This window comes from Delphinapterus leucas, chromosome 13, assembly GCF_059928025.1.
Source record: "Delphinapterus leucas isolate spDelLeu-1000000601 "Yukka" chromosome 13, BTC_Dleu_Yukka2, whole genome shotgun sequence".
Taxonomy (NCBI): domain Eukaryota; kingdom Metazoa; phylum Chordata; class Mammalia; order Artiodactyla; family Monodontidae; genus Delphinapterus; species Delphinapterus leucas.
The window spans coordinates 9,081,272-9,101,781 of record NC_143141.1 but is presented as its reverse complement, the minus strand read 5'-3'; the positions used below and the strand labels follow the sequence as shown (position 1 = coordinate 9,101,781).

The 20,510-nt window shown below is 43.3% G+C and overlaps 1 protein-coding gene across 24 annotated transcripts in view; it reads left to right on the top strand.

The window, feature by feature from the left end:
• Positions 1 to 20,510, top strand: part of VWA3B (von Willebrand factor A domain containing 3B) — a 211,733-nt gene that overhangs the window by 82,694 nt on the left and 108,529 nt on the right. For 22 of the 24 annotated variants that reach the window (XR_016395339.1, XM_089922672.1, XM_089922671.1 and 19 more), the window contains one exon: positions 16,339 to 16,529. The exons of the other annotated variants lie outside the window; for them this stretch is intronic. Coding sequence is in view for 21 of the 22 variants with exons in the window: in XM_089922672.1 (XP_089778798.1) it covers positions 16,339 to 16,529 (191 nt within the window). In the remaining variant the exon portion in view is untranslated. The remainder of the gene's footprint in view (positions 1 to 16,338; positions 16,530 to 20,510) is intronic. 24 annotated transcript variants of the gene reach the window in all.

The window sequence follows — 20,510 nt, the reverse complement described above, 5'->3', positions numbered from 1 at the left end:
GTGCTGTTTATGGGCACGAGTGTAAAAGAGTCATAACTGCTACTGGTTGGGGATGGGGGCTGTTTCCATGTTCCTTACCAAGGAGAGCTCCTTAGCCCAGCTCCTGAGGGGACTCTCCAGAGCTCTGCTGTGCTCCTTCTGTGTGTGTGTGTGTGTGTGTGTGTGTGTGTGCACATGTGTGTGTCTGCAGGTTGTCAAAGCAAAATCAGAGTTCTATTCAGGGACTATTGCAAGAGGGGAAAAGAGACCTCAGTATGGAAGTGGGCTCAGTTATGAATAAACATGGACCAGTGGGGATTTACAGCCAAGGAGAAGGGTGGAGGGTTGGTGGGTGGAAAATTACCAAGAAGAAACATCAGGGTTAAAAGGGGATTTCTGGCTAAACCTAACTGACAGGATTCTTGCTGAAGGCGGGCCAGGGTGATCAGACATCACCTGGGGGACAGGGGGAATGAGGAATTTGCTCAGGTATTGGGGGTGGGGGATCCTGGTAAACTGTCTTCTCAGGATTTTTGCTAAAATTAGGCTATGCAAAGACAAACACGGAAGTCCATAGGTCAAGATCCAGTTGAAAAGAGGAGCCTGGGTTTGGAGTGAGAAATCTGGTTGTAAATCCCAGCTCCATCGCTAGATTAACCTGAGTCTATCTCTTTGAGCCTTAGTTTATTCTCCTGTTAAATAATGATAACATCAGTCTTAAGAGATTATTGTAAAAATTAAGTAAAATAATGCATGCTTTGCACCAAACAGGTACTTGGTAAATGTTAGCTCCATCTTTTCTCTTTCACAGTTAGGGCAGTGAGAATACTGATTCTTCGTCCTGAGTTCTTGAGTTAGTAAAGGATTTTCCTCTGTAGGGGACTGGTTTCATTTAGAGCACGGCTGGTAATAACAGTGGTTAACAAAGCACATACCTTACACGTCAGGCACTGTTCTAGGCACTTCACAAGTATTAGCTCATTTCATCATTACCACAATCTTATAAGATAGCTGCTACTTTTATCTCCATTTAAGGTTAAGTAACTTGCCCAAGGCCACGCTAGAAGTAATGGAGCCAGGATTCAAAACCTAGTTCCTCAGTAAAAATACTGATGTCTGGCTCCCAACCCAGACATTCTGATTTAATCCATAAAGGATGCAATCTGGACATTGGGAGTTTTGAGAGTTCCCCAGGCAGTCCTAATGTGCAGCAAACTTTGGAAGCCCCTGCCATGCTGTATTGCCTCCTGGTACCCTGCCTGTGTTACAGAGGCATCAATAGGGGAGGAGAGCAAGAAGGCCAGGCTGGCTGGGGTCAGGGATGCAGTTGAAGAGGAGAAGCGGGGAAGGGGACACGAGTAGAGGGAGGAGGAGGTAGAAGGCATGGGTGAGCTTGCCCTGTGCGACTTAATAAATTCCTGGCAACAGTGGCTTTTTCCTGTGAGTGGGTGTCCTGACTTGGGTCTGGGGCAGCAGCAGCTGCAGTTGCTTCCCCAGGACCAGCTGTCTGGGGTTTCCAAGGAGGGGCCCAATCAGGCTTGTCTGGAGGGGCTGCTCACTTGTGGTGACACCCGTCCCCCCTCAGCGTGAGCTTAGAGTCAAGGACTCAGAGAGTCCTCTGTCATCCTGAGAGAATGAAAATGCAGCAGGGGACCTGGGATAAGGCAAACATTCATGCCAGGCAAATGCTCGCTGCTAAGGTGTTTGGGGGAGTGCTATGGACTGAAATCTGTCCCGCCAAATGCAGACGTTGAAGCCCTAACCCCAGTGTGTCTATATTTGGAGAAAGGGCCTTTAAGGAGGTAAAGTTACATGACATCGTAAGGGTGGGGCCCTAATCTAATAGAACTGGTGTCCTAATAAGAAGAGAAAGAGATACTGGAGACCTCTCTCTCTTCACACATCACATGAGGACACAGCCAGAAGGTTGCCATCTACAAGCCAGGAAGAGATGCCTCACCAGAAACCAAACCTATAGGCACCTTGATCTTGGACTTCCAGCCTTCAGAACTGTGAGAAAATAAACTTCTGTTGTTCAAGCCACCTGGTCTTTAGTATTTTGTTATGGCATATTGAGCAGACTAACAGAGGGAATATTGAAGCTTGGGGTAATCTTGAGGGTTAACAGAAGGTTTTTAGATGTTGTTTCTAAAGGAAACAGAAGAGCTATTGGCCTCTGTAATCTTTAGAAAGATAGATTGTCATCCCTTTGTTTCAATCTAATACACACACAGAACTAAAAACCAAAATAACTCCAAGCATAAACTTTCAAAACATGCTTTTTTTTTTTTTTGGCTGTATTGAGTCTTAGTTGTGGCGCACAGGCTCTCTCGCTGAGGCACACGAGCTCAGTAGTTGTGGCACGCAGGCTTAGCTGCCCCGCAGCATGTGGGAACCTAGTACCCTGACCAGGGATTGAACCCGTGTCGCCTGCATTGGAAGGCAGATTCTTTACCACTGGATGACCAGGGAAGTCCCAAAAGATGCTTTAAATGTACCGTTTCTATTTTTTTTAATTTATTTTATTTAATTTATTTTTATTTTTGGCTGCATTGGGTCTTTGTTGCTGCACACTGGCTTTCTCTAGTTGCAGCGAGTGGAGGCTACTCTTCGTTGCAGTGCACGGGCTTTTCATTGTGGTGGCTTCTCTCATTGAAGAGCATGGGCTCTAGGCGTGCGGGCTTCAGTAGTTGTGGCACGTGGGCTCAGTACTTGTATTTCGTGGGCTCTAGAGCTCAGGCTCAGTAGCTGTGGCGCACGGGCTTAGTTGCTCCGCGGCATGTGGGATCTTCCCGGACCAGGGCTCGAACCCGTGTCCGCTGCACTGGCAGGTGGATTCTTAACCACTGCGCCACCAGGGAAGTCCCTACCATTTCTATTTAAAAAGGAAAATTTGGTCAGGACCTTTCCACTGTTGGATACCAAAAGAAGCTTTTATAACCTTGCTTTGGCCCCAAAGGCCACATGTAGCATCTGACTTGCCCCCGTTGCTGCCCGCAGCCCAGTGTTATTGAAGCAAAGGCTGTGTCAGCCCAAGACCCTGCGTCTGCTTTGTGTGAGGGCAGCAGCCACTTTCCATGTTTGGCTGCCCAGGGCCTGCAGGCCAGAGGAGATATGGTAGCCATCTGGAGAGGGGAAGGGTAGGATGGAGGAGATCAGGTGAGCTGTCATTACACGTGGAACCTTCATGTGAATTAGACAAAGTCTTCCTTCCTGGACATAGCGGCCCCCATCTGCCCCCTGGACTGGGTGCACTGGTTCAGGGACCAACTGGCACCTATAGGACCAGGACCGGGAGGGCAGTTCCTGTCAGGGACACCTGGAATAAGAAGATGGGGAGGCCACACAATCTGGCCGTTGGTAATTTTGACCTCTTTTAATTACCAAGAGCAGTGCATGATAATTCCCTGAGGGAAAAAAAAAACTGACAAAAATATATGAAACATTGGTTTTTAAAGGCGCTTGACACCAAGCATCCAAGGCCAGTGGTCTCTGAGATACAGGAAAATCCAAGGTAAACTCTGATTGTCCCAGCTTAATGCTTAGTGCTCTGAGAGAGTTTCCAGGCCATGATGTAGGGAGAAGGATCCCAGGTAGAGCAGAGCAAACTTCCAGGTTTGAGAGACAGAGTTAGGAGTCCAGGGAGATCAAGATATCAAGATTTCACGGGACAAAGTACCAGAGAGGAGAGAGGTGCACAGAGAGAGAACTCTGGAAATCTGCAAAGAGCCCCTCTTGTGATTTCTGCTCAATATTGATCATTCTGTGAGGAAACTACCCGAGGCTGGGGAAGATCCATTGGAAAGAATTAGAAAGAAAGGGTTTAGAGCTCACACAGGGCCAGGAACAGTGCCTGTTCTTACCAGCCTGATTGGAAAAATTTATAAGTCACAGAGCACTGGATAGACTACTTGGGAAGGTCTTGCCTCAGTAATGGGGACTGACTAGCCTTAAACTGAGCTCTGGGCCCTTCTAAGAAATCATCAAAGCAAGACATGAAAGTAGAGAGTTCTTTATGGGTAACTTAACTGCATCTCAGAACAAAGCTCAAGAAGATTTATAAGAATATAAAATCATCCAGTACCTAACAAGGTAAAATTCACAACAATTGGTATCCAATCAAAGTTTACTAGGCATGAAAAGAAGAAAACTGACACAGATGTTAGAATTGGCAGAAAAAGACATTTAAACAGTTACAACTGTATTCCATATGTTCAAAAAGTTAAGTGGAGACAGGGAAGTATTTTTAAAAAATACATGTTGAACTTTTAGAGATGAAAATTTTTAGGGAAGAAAATATCTTACTTGGAAACATGCTGAATGGGATCAATGGCAGATTAGACATTGCAGGGAAAAAGATTAGTGATCTTGAAGGCATAGCAATAGAAACTATCCAAAATGAGACATACGGAGAAAAAAAAACCAATAATAAATAACAAATAAGAACAAATAACAAAAGAGCGTCAGTGAACTGTAGCACAACTTCAAGTAAACAAATGTAGATGGAATTCCTGAGGAGAGGGGAGGAGGGAGAACAGAAATATATTTGGAGAAATAAAGATTGAAAAATTTCCAAATTTGATGAAAATTATAACTTAGAGATCCAAGAAATTCGATGAATGCCAAGTACAAGAAGATGAGGGGAACTGTACCAAAGGACATCACAATCAATTTGCTTGAAACCGCTAAGGAAGAGAAAATGTTAAAAGCAAGCAGAGCAAAAAAGACATTTTCTGTAAAAGGAACAGAGATAAGCATGACAGCAGATTTCTTGTTGCACGTGAAAAGACAGTGGAGTAACATCTTTTTTTTTTTCATTCAGTACCTTAAACTCTCAATCTAGAATTCTATATTTTGTGAAAATATCTTTCAAAAACAAAGGCAAAATAAAGACATTTTCAAATGTACAACAGCTGAAAGAATTTATTATCAGCTCATCTGCACTGCAGGAAAAGTTAGAGGGAATCCTTCAGGCAGAAGGAGCATGTAATACTTTGATATGGAAAGAAATGAATGGCGACATGGTTCTACACAAAGGAATTAAGGACACTGGGAATAACTGCATGGGTAAATAGGTGGTATTTTTCTATTCAGATACCGTTAAAAGACAGTTGACTGTTTAAGCAAAAATAATAACAGTGTACTGTGGGGTTTATACCATGTATATAAAAGTTAAGTGTATGACAATAGTAGCATAAAAGCAGGAGGGGAATAGCAGCATTATTCATAAGTTCCAAAGATGAACAACCCAAAAGTCCACCAACAGATGACTGGATAAACAAAGGGTGGTATATACAGACAATGGAATATTATTCAGCTTTAAGAAGGAAACTCTGACACATGCTACAACACAGATAAACCTTGAAAACGCTATGCTAAGTGAAAAACCAGACCCAAAAAGTGGTTACCAGGGGCTGGTGGGATTGGGGAATGGAGGGAGTCATTTAATGGGTACAGAGTTTCTGTATGGGATACTGTAAAAGTTCTGGAGTTGGATGGTGGTGATGGTGATTCAACAGTGTGAATGTACTTAATGCCGCCTAAAACTGGTTACAATGATAAGTTTTGTGTTATGTGTATTTTACCACAATTGTAAAAACAGCAAACCACTGCATTGCAAAAAAAAAAAAAAAAAAAATCCAGGAGGGGAGAAATGGAAATATGCTACTGTAAGATTTTTTTTTTTTTTGGCAGTATGCGGGCCTCTCACTGTTGTGGCCTCTTCCGTTGCGGAGCACAGGCTCCGGACGCGCAGCCTCAGCGGCCATGGCTCACGGGCCCAGCCACTCCACAGCATGTGGGATCTTCCCGGACCGGGCACGAACCCGTGTCCCCTGCATCAGCAGGCGGACTCTCAACCGCTGCGCCACCAGGGAAGCCCCTATTGTAAGATTCTTATACTATGTGTGGGGTGATATAATATCAATTGAAATTAGACCATGATACATTGAAAGTGTGTACTATAAACTAAAATAACCACTAAATAACAAAACAAGCCAACAAACAAGATACATTGGATTTGAAAATACTCAATCCAAAAGCTGTCAGGAAAAAAAGAGAGAGAATTAAGGACAGATGGGGCCAATAGACAACAAATAGCAAAATGATTGACATAAACTTAACCATGCATATGGCAGAACTTACCAGTGTGTACATTTTAAATGTATATGGTTTATTGTTATCAATTATCAATTATACCTTAACACAGCTCTTAATAAAGTAATACAGGAGCCTGTGCATCTCTCCTGAAGTGCTGAGCTGTTCAGAGACATTGGTGTTGGCATATCCGAGCATTCTGTGTGTTTGTGTGTGTGACTGTGTGTGTGCCAGGTATGGCTCTCAAACGATAATATGGCCTTTCTCACAAAACGTTCAAGAATTTGTCCAAAGTTAGGGAGACTTTACTCTTCTTTGGATGATGCTTCAGCTCAAAGCATTTCAGGAACTCTGCATTTGCAGTAACCTTCACAGACATTTTATGACTCACTAGAGATAATTAGTCTAATCATGTTGTGTAGTGATGCCGAAATTGGACTCCGCATACTTGGTTGGTTCAGAATATCAAACTCAATGTCAAAAGACAAGGAAAAGGCAAAAGATCCATTCAGGCTCTGTAGGAAGTTCCGTCAAGGAGCTCTACGGGAGTTTTGAGCACTTTTTTTAACAAGTGGAGAAAGAGATAATGCTCATTTTTATTGGCATTGTATTAAATAACTGGCTGGATTTCCCTGTAGTCATTGGTGATGGTGAAGTACACAGGTTTGGAGTTACAAAGACATTAATCTTGGCTCTGCCCACTCCTGTGTGACCCTGGACAAGACATTTATTATCTGTGCCTCAGTTTCCTTATTTGCAAAATTGGGATAATGATAATAATACCTACCCAATGTGCTGTTGTGAGAATTAAATGAGAAAATATATGTAAAACACTCAGGACTGTGCTGACACATAGAATGTAGTGATAGCATAAAAAAAGTTTGATCCATTTATTTATTCTTTTGTTTATTGAATGCTCACTATACGTAGCTCTGTGCTAGACAGTGAGTATAATGATGAAAAACAGACATGGAATGGCCCCTAATAAAGCAGGATCTTGTACCATTTCTTGTTCAGGAAGGGTAGAAAATCAGAAGCACATGGAAGTATAATTCCCACCTGGGGAAGTATGACTAAGGAAAGGTGTGAGCTCCTGAGGTTTTTGGGGTAAAGGAAAGCCTTGCTGAGGAAATAACATTGGAGCTGATATCTGAGGGTTGAGGGGGTGAGTTAATGAGATGAAGGGTGGGAGTAAGGGAAGAATTTACGCTAGGCAACAGAACAGCACATGCAAAGGTCCTGAGGCAGGAAGGAGCATGGCACTTTAGTAGAGCTGGAAAAGATGAGTGTGGCCAGAGCTCAGAATTCAAGTTAGCAATTGGCCTGTGATGAGTCTGGAAAAGTACCTAAGGACCAGACCATGCTGGGTCTGGAGTCTATGGCATGAGAAGTCAGTTCTTTTTTTTTTTTTTTTTTTTTTTGCGGTACGCGGGCCTCTCACTGTTGTGGCCTCTCCCGTTGCGGAGCACAGGCTCCGGACGCGCAGGCTCAGCGGCCATGGCTCACGGGCGCAGCCGCTCCGTGTCATGTGGGATCTTCCCAGACCGGGGCACGAACCCATGTCCCCTGCATCGGCAGGCGGACTCTCAACCACTGCGCCACCAGGGAAGCCCGAAAAGTCAGTTCTTAATTTCAGACCTGTGGGAACCCAGTGGAAGCTTTTAAGCAAGGGAATGATAAGATCAGATTTGTATTTAGAAAAAAACCACTTTGACTATTGTGTGGGAAGAGATTGGAGGGGAGGGACCAAGTGAGGATGAGGGAAGAGAGTTAGGATGTTAGTATAGACAAGAAATGAAAGAATATTGGACTAGGGTGATAGTATGTGAAGATGATGCTAAGTGGGCAGATCTGAGGGAGAATTCAAATATTGAACCTGGCAGGACTTGGGTTAAAGAAGATACAGGTGTCAAAGCTAAGCTCCTAGATGAGTATTGACGAAGCTGATTAATAAGCATTAAGTGAGAGTGCTAGAAAGGGCCAGTATTTTGTTGAACTCAAGCATACGTTTTCTCATGTGTAGTGAGCTCTGTATTTTCTAGACAAAAAACAAAAACATAAAAACATCTGCATAAGAGTAGCATGTAATGCTTCCACAAATCAGTGTTAAGGCTCTCACTGAAAAAATCCCCCCAAAATGTGGAAGAAGAATTATTTCATTAGGATTCTGTAGATGTGGTGCATTTAATTCAGGAAGGTTATTGGAATGTAATACAAGATATGATGAAATGTCAAAGCTAGAATCATGTTAGAAAGTGACTGTGTTAAATGAAAATAAAAATTCCATGTATCAAGATTTGTGGGATGCAGCAAAAGCAGTGCTTAGAGGGAAATTTATAGCATTGAATGCAATTAAATTAAAAGAGAAGACAGATCCAAAGTCAATAAGCTTCCACCTTAGGAAACTAGAAAAAGAGGAGCAAATTAAATGCAAAGTACACAGAAGAAAAAAATGATAAAAACTGGAGCAGATATTAATGACGTTGAAAACAAAATCTGTAAAGAAAATCAACAGAATCAAAAGCTGGCTCTGGTTCTTTGAAAAGATCCATAAAATCAATAAACTTCTCGTCAGGCTAGCTAAGAACGAAAGAGAAAACACACAAATTACAAATATCAGCGCTGAAAGAGGAAACATCACGAGGGATCCCATGTTAAGAGGATAGTAAAGGAATATTATGAACAGCTCTGTGCCTACAAAATTGATAACCTGGATGAAATGGACCAATTCCTTGAAAGGCACAATCTGTCAAATCTCCCACAAGAAGAAACAAACAATCTTAATAGGCCTATATCTGTTAAAGAAATTGAATCAATAACAAACAACTGTCCACAACAGAAAGCACCAGGCCCTAAAAGTGACTCCTGAAAGCATCAAGAGACAAGTGACTCATCACATGCAAGTGATCCTCAGTACAATTAACAACTGATTTCTCATCAGACACCATAGAGGCCAGAGGCAGTGGGATGAAATATTCAAAGTGGTGAAAGAAAAAGTCTGTCAATGAAGAATACTATATCTGGGAAAATTATCCATCAAAAGGAGGAAAGATTAACACATTCAATATAAACAAAAACTGAGAGATTTCATTGCTAGAAAACTTGCCTTATAAAAGATAATAAAGAAAGTCTTTAAGGATGAAATGAAAGGGTATTAGAGAGTAACTTGAATCCACATTATAAAGATAACTACATGGGGGGCTTCCCTGGTGGTGCAGTGGTTGAGAGTCCGCCTGCCGATGCAGGGGACGCGGGTTTGTGCCCCGGTCCGGGAAGATCCCACATGCCACGGAGCGGCTGGGCCAGTGAGCCATGGCCGCTGAGCCTGCACGTCCGGAGCCTGTGCTCCGCAACGGGAGAAGCCACAACAGTGAGAGGCCCGCATTACTGCAAAAAATAAAAAAAAAAAGATAACTACATGGGTAAATATAAAAGACAGTATAAATGTAGCTTTTGTTTGAACTTATTCTCCTATTTGATTTAAAAGACAACTGCACATAGCAATAATTATAAATATGTGTTGATGGGCACATAATGTATAAAGATATAATTTATATGAGAATAACAGCACAAGGAGTGGGGAGAGAATGGAGCTATATAGGTGTAAAGCTTTTGTGTACCTATTGAGATTAATTTGCCATTTATCTGAACTAGATTGTGGTAAGTTAAGATATTAAGTGTAGTCCTGAGGGCAGCCACTAAAAATATAACCCAAAAAATTTAGTAAAAGAAATGCCAAGGGAATTAAGATGGTATACTAGAAAATATCTTTTTGGACACAAAAGGCAGTAATAGAAGAATAGAGGAACAAAAAAGATTTAAGACATATAGAAAATAAATAGCAAAATGGCAGATGTGAATCCTACCATATCATTTACTATATTACATAAAAATGAATTATACACTTCAGTTAAACAGCAGAGATAAACACATGGATTAAGAAAAAAATATTCCAACCGTATGCTGTCTACAAAATACACACTTTAGATTGAAAGATGCAAATGGGATGAAAGTCAAGGATGGAAAAAGACATACAAATAGTAACAATCAAAGAGCTGGAGTAGCTATGCTAATTTTGGACAAAATAGATTATAAAACAAAAAATTTTTACAAAGAGATATCTGATAATAATAAAAGGGTCAAGTTAACAAGAAGATATTATAATTGTAAACATATATGCACCTAACAGCAGATCTTTAAGCAAAAACCGGCAAATTGAAAGGAGAAATAGTTCAACAATAATAGTTGAAGACTTCAGTATCCTACTTTCAATAATGATGGAGGGACTTCCCCAGTGGTCCAATGGTTAAGGCTCCATGCTTCCATTGCAGGGGGCACGGGTTAGATCCCTGGTCAGGGAACTAAGATCCCACATGCCGCAAGGTGGCAAAAAAAAAAAAAAAAAAAAAAAAAATGAATGGAATAACCAGGCAGAAGATCAATAGAAAACTTTAACAACACAATAAATCAACTAGACTTAATAGTTATCTATAGATATCTGTTCCACGCAGCGGCAGCATAATACATATTCTTCTCAAATGCACCCAGATTATTCTCCAGAAGACACCATATGTTGGACCATAAAATAAGTCTCAATAAATTTAAAAGGATGAAAATAATACAAAACATGTTCTCTGTTGATGCAAGATCAAAAAAGTGGCAAATATTTTAATTTCCCAAGGGAAGCAGATTCAGATCTCTGTCTCGGTTTAATTCTAGTGTTCCCACCCTAAGAGTTGCCATTCTCACTACCGCAAGAATTTCAGGTTCTTAACCTTAAATTCCCAAACTCCATTAATCCTTTTCTCATTTCTTAATCTTGATTTTTCCACTTTATACCAAACATCTTGAATTGGTCTGTGTTTCTCTTGCCGTGTCATGCTATCTTTTAAAGAAATAGTTGCCTCTGGTATAATTTGTGGCCTATGTCACTGATTCTCAGCTATTTTCAATGTCATTTTAGACATAGACACATGAAATGTGTGGCTTTCGAAATTCTTCTCTTGGAGCCTGTGCTCTACTGGTGGGTTCTTCTTAGCCTTCATGCAGGTTTGTCATGAGCTATTGCTCCTTATCTCTCAGTGTCTAGTTGCAGGTATCATCAGAAAGTAAACATTCTTCCTGCAGCTGCCTCATCCACAGCCTACTTGTAATTTTTTTTAAGCTTCCTTCTTTCAGAATCACGAGGCAGAAGGAAAAAAATTAGAAAACAGAACGGTATCTTTGAGAGGCATTAGCTCCTCTCCCACATCCTATCCATTATCCGTGCTTTATGTTCTTTATTTTTACATCTGCTTCTTTTGTGCCTCTTTGTTCATTTAACTTCCTTCCCCTCCTGCTTACACCCCCTGAAGATTATAGGAGTTAGAGAACTCAGGGTTGGGATCGTTTTTTTGCTGGTTTATTGAAGTTGCATAAACCATGGAACCCTTCTTTTCAACAGATTCTACTTTGATTTTTACAAGCATTACAAGTAGGAAGTAAAAATCATTTTCAGGGGAGAAAGGGCCTAGGATTCATCAAGATTCTTTCCCGGTCTCCCGTGAACGTAATGGTTGCACACGTTAATCATCATTCCCAAGATTATTCAACAGTCCGCTCGGGGCAGACTCTGTAGCTGCCAGTTTGGACTCAGGCATATACTAGAGATGTGGCTTCAGGCACATCACTGCATCTCCTTGTACCCCTGCCCTCGTGTGTGCACCCCCTGGGGCACTCCAGAGAACCTTTACCCCAATGTGCCAGGTGAATCAGTTGTGCAGAATATCAGTGGGTACCTTTCTCTGCCCTTCCATCTCCTCCTCCCCCTGGCTTGGCTCCCCTCCCAGTGCCAGGCAAACAAGCTCAGCCCTCGGTGCTTTAACAAGTGTCGATGAACAGAAGATATCAGTCAGTCAGCAAGTGCAGTGCACAAAGTGTGTAACTGCCCGGAGACAGTCTACTCTCCTGAGCCACGCTGTCAACACCTGTCTCTTGGGCTCCCGACCCAGGTGGGCCTCATCATCCCACCTTCAGAGAACCCTCAGTCCTGCCAGCTGCTGCCTGCTGAGCCTGTTGAAATCTCACCCACCTCACCAGCAGGAGTGTCCGGATTTCTTTCCCTGCAGCTGCCCCCTTTCTCCTTCCTCTCTCTCCCTTCCCAGCTGTCCTCAATTCTTCCTCCCTCCCTCTTTCTCTTTCCTTCTCTTCTCTTCTGTTTCCCTCCTTCCTTCCTTCCCCCCTTCCTTCCTTCCTTCCCTCCTTCCCTCCCTCCCCTCCCTCCCTCCCTCCCTTCCTTGCTTCCTTCCTCTCTCTTTCCTTCTCTCTCACTTGCTTGCTTGCTGTTGGACACCACTTCCAGCTTCTTTGTAACTGTTTCACAGTGCCACTTCCCACATGATGTGCCACTTTTCCTGTGCCACTTCCCACGTGCCACTTTCCACATGGTAGCCAAGGGTTGGTTTACTGTCTCATGACACTTGTGATAACAGGGATGTTGGACAGTGTGTACCAAGCTGTGATCTATCAAATAAAAGCCCTACAAAATGTTCTGTGGAGAAAGGGCCTAGACTAAATGCCTTTAGGAAATACTATTCATGCCTCTGCTCATGGTGAGACCCACTGCTGATTCCTACAACAAAGGCTTTGACAAGTCCTTCGTTGAAAAACCCCTTGAAACTGTTTATTTTCAAGCTCTCCAAACGTTTTGCTAAGGAACCCTCTTTCTGAGTAATAGCCACTGACATGCAGTAGAAGTAGAGTCTGTGGAACACACTGTGGGAAACATTGAACTTGATGCTCTGTGAGGTTGGTTCCAGATCTAGAGCTGTAGTTTAGTCATTAGCTGACTGTTCCCTTGAAAGGCACATGGACCATGGCAGGAATGAGGTTCTGGACAAGTAACTTTCAGTGGAGGAGGATGGGCCTCTTAGTCATGGTTCTTCAGAGACACAAAACCAATAGGATACGTGTATATTTAAGTGTGTGTGTGTGTGTGTGTGTGTGTGTGTATGTGTATGTATACATGTGTGTATAGAGAGAGAGATTTAAGGAATTAGCTCACATGCCTGTGGAAGCCAGCATGTCCAAAATCTGCAGGGCAGGCCAGCAGGCTGGAGACCCAGGGAAGAGCTGGTATTGCAGTTTGGGTCTAAAAGCAGAATTCCCTCTTCCTCAGGGGACGTCAGTCTGTCTTCTACTAAGGCTTCAACTGAATGGAGATGCCCACTCACACTATGGAGGATTATCTGCTTTACTCAAAGTCTGCTAATTTAAATATTAATCTCACTTTTAAAATACCTTCATAGAAACATCTAGAATAATGTTTGTCAGATATCTGGGTAGTGTGGCTCGGCTAAGTTGACACATAAGATTAACCATCGCCAAGGGGAGGGTAGTTATGGTGACTCTAAGTCCTTGATGGCTGTGAGCCTCTAGAGGAAGAGTGGGCACTGATGGACTGTGTCCAGTTTGTCTCTTTGCTGTGGCCCTGGCTGTAGCTGTGATGTTTCGAAAGCACTGGCCGGTAGGTCTTACTCCTTGAAAAATGTTCTGAGATTGATAAGTAGGACAGGGGCCGGGTGGCAGGTAGGTTATCCTGTGACATGGATGTGATCTGCCCATGGATTAGAGAGAATCTAGGATGCACTGTGAGGTCACATCTCTATCATACATGAAGGTATTATCCTTGGCTCCATAGGTGAGAATTTATGTAGCACATTTAATTAAGACAACTGCAGGGCAATGGGAAGGACCCCTTAGTGAGTGACTTGTAATGAATGGATGACTCCCTCGCCACTCCTCTCCTCTCCCTGGGAAAATGAGGCTCAGATGGGGGTGGTGTCATTAGCACTGAAAGTGAAGAGATTTCACCCTTTCTCTCCTTTCTTCAGCTTTGGGGCGCCTATGCTCTTTGGTTTTGTATGCTTGGCTGCCCCTTCTTCCCTTTATGAAGTTCAAGTTGCTTTGGGGTCTTCCTGCAACCCCTTTTCAGAGGGTAATTGGGAGCCTGAATCATACCCTCAGGGTGACTGCACTGCCTGGTCCTGGGTGAAGCTACAGTCAAAAATTAGTCTCTGGCTCTTTAAAAATCCCTTCTTAGAATTTGTTTGATGTGTTTTTAGGAAATTCTTTTATGATTGGCTTGAATTTATAATTGATAAAAGGCTCTTGTCTTTTCAAAAGAAAGCAACCCAAAACAGAGCAAAGCATGTGATAGGTGTGTGTGTTGCTATGGAAATAATTGAATGAAAAGTTTATTTCCTACTACACCTATTGATCATAAAGGAGGGAGGAGAATAAAGTAGGAGTAAAGAGGAGACAAAGGCTTAGAATGTAATCAACAATAATTGAGGAAAAATGGTCACCCAAAGGGTTTCTGCAAGGAGGCTGACCCCACTGACGAAAATGCCTCCAATTTCCTTTTGCTTTTTCCCTGCGATGCAGGAGAACTTGCAGGAGAACCTTGGGATCAGAAGCTCTGGGAAACCTCTGATTTCAGTCCCCTGTGCAGATTGAAAAGACACTTTGTGAATCATGTAGAAACCAACTGCTGACATCGGGGATGGTGTCCAGAGGGGCTTTTGATGCCAGATTGGTTTAAAGTTCAAAAGCCAAAATCAAGCTTCTTTGAGAAGTTCCAGCTCCAGTAGGTTTCAGAGTGCGTTATTTAAAAGCTGTTCTATTAAAATTTGAGGACATATGTAACATTAACGGACAGATCCTTTATGTGTTATTGAGAAATAATTGGCTCTCAAGTGTTTTATTTCTTCAAATATTATTCTAATTATATATCCCCTTAAATATAGTAATGGATATCTATGGGTAGTATTTTTGTTTCCCATTAAAAGTATAATTTAACTTGAATCTGTCTGATAGAAGCATAAATGGAGGGATCACCGAATCATAATTTAGAAAGCTTTCTTCATCTTACCCTAGTGCTTGACTGCACAGTATAATCACCTAGGGAACTCTGAAAAATCTCAACGTCCAGGTCAGTTAAAACAGAATCTAATGCATGGGACCCAGGCATCAGTATATTTTAAAACTCCTCAGAGGATTCCAGTGTGCAGGGTTGAGAACCACTGATCCAAGTGAAAATAAACTCTGTAGGACTGGCGGGCCTAATACGTGGTCGTACCCGTTTTAAAAACCACCTCTCTGCACAGCACCTTCTCCCGGTTCTCCTGAGGCTCTACTGGTCCCACTGGGGCTAAGAGCTCAGGCTCCTTTCTGCCTTCCTTGCAGGGGCATCATGCAGACAAATGTTATCAACCACTCTCTGGAATAAGAAAGCCCTCATTTGTAACATCTGCTGATTTTCAGATTCTGTATATGCTCCCGGCAGGCACGGTCAGTTTCACCACGCGCTACCACTGAGCCTGGAGTCGGGAAGGAAAGGGGCACAGTCAGCTCTCACGGGCCAGCTCCAGACACCATGCCTCCTCTGTGCCCACCCTCAGATACCCCACTCTCCCTTAGGTGGCCATAGGGGTTTTGAGCCACATGGATAGATACTTTGCTGTTTGTATGATAAGCTGGCAGGTAACATAACACGTCCTCCCCCTTAGAGAGTACAGATAAGATTTGGAAAACACCAAGGGAATGCGCCTAAGGCTAGGGATATTTGGGCGATTGGCCTTCTTGCTGTAATTGATCACGTGAGCCTAAAGTGAGGCATAGATACAGCTCCAGGCGCCTGAGCTGACGTGAGGTTCTTGAGCCTGCAGAGTTGAGAGCCAGGCTCTGAATCAGGATAAATACACCAAGTTAACAGGGGAGCTCCTGTCCCTGATTCCTCGCGCCACTCGTTACCACGCACTTTCACATAACTTTTCATATTGAATCACTCCGACACCCTTAGGAAGGCCAAGTAGATGCTATCTGCAGGTGAAGAATTCCACTGAAGCTCAGAGAGGTTAAATGGGGTGACTCACCCAAGTTTGAGCAACTTGCCCAAGCTAGTAAGTAACGGGGCCAGGACTTGAACCCAGAGCTTCTGACCCTACGGTTAATGCTCTCCTGCCTTGCCTATCAGCCACCTACCCCTCTGCATGGGTCCAGTCAACTTAGGTAGCAGAGGAAGTGAAATGAAAAGTAGCAGATTCCTGCCTTCCAGTCTTGTGAACCAGTTCTCTGCCAGTCCTGCTTTGGAAAGCATGCTTCCTGAAAAGAATGTGAGCTAACAAAGAACATGTTTCTTTGAAATATTAAGTTGAGGATGACGTATGCGAGTCTTGTGTCATATGAACGGCTGATGAATTGTGATTCCAAAACCACAATTAGGAGCAACCTCTGCCGAAAATGAGTCGAATCCAGAGGACACCTGGGACTCTGAGAAGTGGCTACAGAAATATGGTTTGAAATCCCAGAAGCTGTCATTTTATGATGTCATTGCTGACTGCTCCTTCCGCCATGCTGATGGAGTTGTTGATATAAAAGCCAAACCAGAGAACGAGTCGGTGCAGACCAGTGCGGTAAGTGAAGTGGACACCTAGACGGGGATGCCCTGGGAGGGGCATCTAGGACCAGGGCTGGACCCAGGGCAGGACCAAGGTTGAAAGGCAGCATTCATGCTGCCTTTGAAGAAGGATGCTCCTCTGTTCCCTGCCTTACACTTTTCTGAATGCTACTTGTGGGAGTGGAGCTCAAGTCTGAGAAAGGCTTCTAGATATAAGTGAATTAGACAATAATTATACATAAGCCAGGAGCTGTGCTTATAGAAATTCAGGCATTGTGTCAAAAAAGAAGCCCTTTGTTTCCCTGTATTGAATGGAAGAGAGAAACTGCTGGTGAATATGCCCCAAAGCAGGCATTTCTACGGTCCTCTTGGACCGTCACTATATTGGAGCTACGTTATTCAAGTGGCTGGCTACCGGCCAGCATTTACTGGATTTCCAGTAAACATAAAATTATATTCTCTAAGGGGTTATAGCGTGGTAAGGGTCTATACTGTAAACTTTTGAAAGGTGTAGTTCCATTGTGACAATGGGTCTGAAAGGAATACAGCTTCTCAAAATGCCTGACTCTGGCTCGTAGTGGAAGGATAATGATCTGTAGTAGTGGCTCCTAACCTTTAGTGTGCATGAGTCACTGGGTTTGAGGCCGGGCCCAGGAAAGTGCCTTTATAACAATCCCCAGATGATGTTGAAGCTGCTGATCTGGGAGCCACACTTTGAGAAACACTGGTGTGTAGAACAGGACCCAGAAGACTGTCCGAAGTTTGGAATTATAGAAAGACTAAAAAGTGTCTCCATATGAAACAGAAAATCAGGGTAAAATGAATATTGTAAATTTGTCAAACTGAGGGAAATCTCTTTTAGAAGGTAGTGAAAACCCAGGTACACACTGAAGTGAGAGCCAAAATGCAAGCCACAGAGCAGACATGTCAGTTACAGCAGCCCAGCAGAGACTACTTGGAGAGGAAATCAAGGTCCTTCCCAAATGCAGTGTCCCTTTATGTATTCTCTAAGGCTCTGATTCAGTGTCAAGATCATCACTGCAAAGTCTCTCAGTCCTACAGAGGTGAAACCCCAGTCTCTTTGACACTCCCTCTTAGGCTGCATGGCCACTGGTTCCACACGTCCACCCGAGGAAGCGCTGTTTTCCTTTGGGGCCACATTAGCCACATGACGTTGTGTTTTTGCCCTCTGATTGCCGTTTACAATGAACTGCAAGGAGGAGAATATCAAAATTGAATGAGAAAAAATGCAGAATCGATGCAAGACTTGTTTCCTGGCTTACATATTGGGATCCAGAGTAATTGCTACATTGCAGGGAAATCTCATTTGTGGGTTTCCTCCCTCAGTACCGTTTTCTGCTTTTGTAGACCTTATTCAGTAATGTTATTAGTTCAGGAAATCATACCTAATTAAAATTTCATTTTTAAAATACGTTAGGCCCTGAATATTTTAAAATATGAATTCGTGTCAATTTGAACATAGCTTACTGCAGGCTCCCGACAGTGTGGTATGCACAGGTCTTCTCTAATACTGATTTTTTCCTTTGCTTTCTTGACAAATTTAAATGAAATTTTATAGGGATGGTTTGAAGAATTTGGCTTTATAAATGGGGAATTTTACCTCAAACTTCTGACACTAACAAATTATAGTATAGTAAAAGTTGAGAAGTGTACAGTATAGCTGCCCTCGTTCACCAATGAAAAAGGGACAATTTTATTATTTATTTTTTTTGTGGTACACGGGCCTCTCACTGCTGTGGCCTCTCCCGTTTCAGAGCACAGGCTCCAGACACGCAGGCTCAGCGGCCATGGCTCACGGGCCCAGCCACTCCACAGCATGTGGGATCTTCCCGGACCGGGGCACAAACCCGTGTCCCCTGCATCGGCAGGCGGACTCTCAACCACTGCGCCACCAGGGGAGCCCGACAATTTTATTTTTAGTATTTGGTATACGTATCTGAAACTGGATTTGTACCTAAAACTGTGATGTGTGTATAAGGTAGAAAGAAACTGAAGCTGTGAAATAGGTTGATTCTTTAGGGTTCCCCCAGACTCCCACTGGGAAGGACCTCCTAGACTTTTAACTATAAAAACTGCTTTGTAGGTATGGATCCGGGAAATTGAGACACTGAGAAAGAAACGACGAAAAATGCCTTGTTGTGTAGCATTTCTAAGATGGATGAGCAGGGGAGGAGAGGAGACAAAAATGCATTTCTAATTAGGGAATTTGCAGGCAAAGTCTAGTAACTTGATGTCTTGGGGCACCCCTTGAAGTCACGTTGCATTCATGGCCACTTATGTTGCTTGAGCACAAAGCCAGCCCTGATGTTCAGAAACGCACTCTAGTCTCATCACTTATTCCTCCAACAAATGTTTATTGAGCCTTCACTATGTACCAGGCAGTGTGGTATAGTGGAAAGTACACCGGAGTTGAATGAGAAGACTTGGGTGTAAATACTGCTTCTACCAGTTACTAAATATGAGATGTTGAGCAAATAATTTAACCTGTTTGACTCTCACTCTCCACATCTGTAAAATGGGTGGTGTAAAGTCTAAATTTGAAAATTGCATGTATAAGCACAATGCCTGGCACTTAGGAGATGCCCACTAGATGTTGCCTTCCTTGTTTTCTTTATTACAAACATAGTGAGTCAGAAAGGAGCATTTATGGAATGCCTACCCACTTTATATGCAAGGCGAATATTTGTGCTCTTGTATCACACATGAGAAAATGAAGTCCCAGGGCCTCCAAGGGGTTAGACAACTCAGCTGAGATCTCGTGGCAGGTAGAGGCAGGGTTTGAATTCACATCTGTTGGGCTCTCAACACTGTGCTTTTCCCATTTGGACACTCTGGTGCCAGACACCTGTGTTCTCGTAACTTCTGGTCTGGTGTGCTTCCATTTGGAAATGCACAGGACACAGTTGGGAAATGCCACGTGATGGGTTTCAGTGTAGGGAGCACATGGTGAGACTGAGAGAGAGGATGTGTTTCTCCTTCCATCTTTGCACTGCGGTGGAGATATGGTTCGCCTTCCTGCCTGCCTTGAGAACATCAGGACTGATCCCATTATGTGCTTCAATCCTGCCTACATCAGTCACCCCTGGACCCCTGGATTCTCATCCCTGTGTGGCTCTGGCATCCCTTCTGTGAGCCTCTTCCATCCCCCACTGACTCCTAAAACCCCTCCACTGTGCCCTCTGGAACTGGAAGTCATCTGCAGACCCTCCGTAGCCTCACATACTCTGAAATGTTCCCTTCACCTGCTTGTCTGGGTTCTTGCTCAAGGACCCTAGTTTCTCTCCCATTCTCCCTGGGTCTGTGGGCACAGAGGTGGGTGGTGACCTCCTTGTTCCTCTTTGCTGTTTTCTTGATCATTCTCCCTCCCTCCTCCCAGGTCATCAGAATGTACCACCCAAGGTACCTTCTGTATCTGACACCCACTGAGCCTCAGGTCACCCCCATCCATCCTTGAAGATTATAGCTTCTGGCTTGCTGTCACTGGCTCCAGCTGTTTCAATCCTTAGTGATGTCAGTTTTTTGTGGATGACCCTTCCCATACCCAGACCTTTCATTTCTCTGACCTGTTCAATGACTTTCAATGACTTTCTCCTCCATTCCTTCTCTTCCATCCTGCCATGGCATACCCTTGACCTCGTCATGGCAAATAACTGTGTAGTCATAACCCACATAATCAATTCCCACTCTTTTTAGGTCATTTCCTCTACTACACTAATTCCAGTCTTTCAGCCCCATGGGGATATACAGCTGGTTGTTTCTGTGACCTTTTCTCTGTCTTCTATCCTTTGTCCCTCTCATAATCCTCAGCTACTCCCCATGCCTTACATTCTTGCACTCATCTGGCAAAACCCCAACCTTTGTTAAACCCAGCTTTCTGCCTTATACTCATGCAATTGACTCTGATGAAGGAAACTGGAGAAAAACACACAGCCACCTGGTTTCACTTTAAATTCCTGACGTCTGATTTCAGGCAGAT